The sequence below is a fragment of the Triticum aestivum genome, chromosome 3A (assembly GCF_018294505.1).
Source record: "Triticum aestivum cultivar Chinese Spring chromosome 3A, IWGSC CS RefSeq v2.1, whole genome shotgun sequence".
In the NCBI taxonomy this organism is placed as follows: Eukaryota; Viridiplantae; Streptophyta; class Magnoliopsida; order Poales; family Poaceae; genus Triticum; species Triticum aestivum.
The window spans coordinates 80,668,866-80,671,627 of record NC_057800.1 but is presented as its reverse complement, the minus strand read 5'-3'; the positions used below and the strand labels follow the sequence as shown (position 1 = coordinate 80,671,627).

General features: G+C 53.5%; 1 protein-coding gene across 1 annotated transcript; it reads left to right on the top strand.

Annotated features, from left to right (window-relative positions):
* The first annotated feature begins 214 nt into the window (after positions 1 to 214).
* Positions 215 to 999, top strand: LOC123057984 (17.5 kDa class II heat shock protein). The gene has a single exon (XM_044480839.1). It carries the CDS (start codon positions 309 to 311, stop codon positions 795 to 797), a length of 489 nt encoding a protein of 162 aa, XP_044336774.1. The 5' UTR covers positions 215 to 308; the 3' UTR covers positions 798 to 999.
* Positions 1,000 to 2,762: the final 1,763 nt, after the last annotated feature.

Sequence of the window (2,762 nt, the reverse complement as noted above, 5' to 3'; positions counted from 1 at the left end):
TCTTGCTTGCCGCTCGGAAGAGGAGACACTTGCCGGTTGCCACGACATGTCATGCCTGCCCCCAAGTGACATATGGGGCCAAAAGCTACCGCTCTAGAACTTTCTTCATCAGCTGCGGTAGTACTACTCCCCGCCGCACAGCGCTCGTTCCACCACATTTCAGAAGTTTCCATCACCTTCCAGACTCCCGGCCTCCGGCGACCTATATAAACTCCTTCCTCCTCCCGTCGCATCACAACCAAAGCATCCCACAAAAAATCAACAACCAGTCCAACGCCGAGGAGATCAATCACAATCAGCAAGCGACAATGGAGGGCAGGATGTTCGGGCTGGAGACCCCGCTGATGACGGCGCTGCAGCACCTGCTGGACGTCCCGGACGGCGAGTCCGGCGGAGCCGGCAATGCCGCCGGCGAGAAGCAGGGCCCGACGCGCGCCTACGTCCGGGACGCGCGCGCCATGGCGGCCACCCCCGCCGACGTGAAGGAGCTGCCGAGCGCGTACGCGTTCGTGGTGGACATGCCGGGGCTGGGGTCCGGCGACATCAAGGTGCAGGTGAAGGACGAGCGGGTGCTGGTCATCAGCGGCGAGCGGCGGAGGGAGGAGAAGGAGGACGCCAAGTACCTGCGGATGGAGCGCCGCATGGGCAAGATGATGCGCAAGTTCGTGCTGCCGGAGAACGCCGACATGGAGAAGATCTCGGCCGCGTGCCGCGACGGCGTGCTCACCGTCACCGTGGAGAAGCTGCCGCCGCCCGAGCCCAAGAAGCCCAAGACCATCCAGGTCCAGGTCGCCTGAGATGCGTCTGCGTGCGCGTCGAATCGAAGCAAAGTGTGAGTGGGTAGCGAGTTTCCTGTGACGAGTGATGGAGTGCCTGTCTTTTGGTTTCGTCTGCTAGAGGGTGTGTGCCGTGTCACTGGTGATGGTTCGATGTTTCGTTAATGAACATGGGGATGCTCTCCGGCTTCGCCTGAATAAAAATGCTGATCTCTTGGCCACATTTTCTATTGAAAAATCCAAGATGTTCGTTTAAGTTCTAAGACGGCCGTGTTCTGAAAATTCAGGGAACTGCGTTTGTAACTTAACGGAAAATTGAGACTAGAACATGAGGAATAGCAAAATTAGGTGGAAAACGAACTACTAGTTCTGAAGTGCTTTTTTCACCAGGGAGAAAAATCCAGGATGTCTTGGCATTTTCATCTTGGCAAATGTCTGGCTTGTGGGAAGATAGAAAAAGGAAATTCCAGTTAGAATTGAGAATTCAGAAATGTTAATTCTGCTTTGCCTGATGGAACATGTGAGAATCTCTTGGCTACATTTTTGTTACATTACTCTTTGGCTACATTTTTGTTATCAGATTAGAAAATACCAATGAAAAAAATAGCGCTACAGAAAATAGCGTCATCCTTGAAAATATGCTATTAGCGTGTTATAACGCGCTATAACGTGCTATTAGCAAGGCATTGTATATTGATTTATTTAGCGAGACAATTCTCTATATGCTATAGCGTGTTATTAGTGGCAATATAGCGCGCTATTTTTTCAATGAAAAATACTCAAAACAACTATTGTCGAACCTCTTTATATCGACATAACTTTTTTTTTTGCGAGGAATATTGACAGAACTTGTAAATGCCATGCTACTCCCGGATGTAGGTACATCCTGCCAAGAAAAATGACAAAAAACGTGAATAATAACTTATACTCCCTTCGTCAAAAAAATTTGTCCTTTAAATGAACGTGGTGCTACATACGACGAAGGGAGTATGTGTTGATTTTTTTTCACCAACAATACCGTGAAATTGATCCGTTTACTAATACAACAGAAGGTTGAGTAGATGAGGCATCAAGACGATATGACGCGGGCGACGCCAGTGGCGATTGCCGCGACGACGGCGGCCTCCATCGGCCTTGGGTGTGGGCACGTCGGCGGTCGGTTTTGGGCGCTAGCGGAGTCAGAGAATGAGGACGACGACGACGGGATCGGCGCCGGAGAACCGCCGGAGATGTATTCGCCAACGCCATCGGACGTGATCTGCGAAGCTTTCAATCCCGAATATTCGAAAGAGGAAGTGGCCATGATTGTGGATAATGTCGTGCCATGCAACGATCCGGCGCGGGAAGGACTGAACCCTGAGGACAAGGTGGAGCTAGTTTGACGGATAGTTCACCGGCGGACGGCGGCTTCTGTGCTCCGGCCTTGGAAAGGACTAGTACCCAAGAAATGCCTCAAGCCTATCACTTTGTCGGATTTTTTTACCGGATTCTTGGACGCGTGTGACTAGAAAGAAGAACAAGAAAGGCCGGCCTGTGACGGCGCCGCCGGCGTCGGCGACCTGCACGGCGGCTCAGATCCGAGCGGACAGAGAGAGGCGTTTGAATCAGCTTCTGGGCTCTCCTGGGCCGTCGGCTGAGCGGGCCGGCGCTGACATGTCTGGGTATGCCGCCCAGCATGCCAGCAGCGAGGCAAGGCAGACCGGACCGGTCGTTCCTGGGTACGAGGCCCAGGTAACGCCGATCGTAGCTACGGAATACGTAGCTACATGCATATCGTCGGTTCGTCTGTTTCCTGATCAATCTATCCTTCCGCCTCACCTAGGGTTCGTCAAGCTCGAGCAGTTCCCGGGTTCCTCAGGTGTGAGGCTGGCCGTGCTGCCCGTATTCCGCCCCTCGCAGCCATGGCGGGGCGTGGAGGTGGCCTAACTGGACCGAAGCCTCCAGTCGGAACCGCGCCGGTTGGCCGTGGTGGCGGCGCGGCGGTTG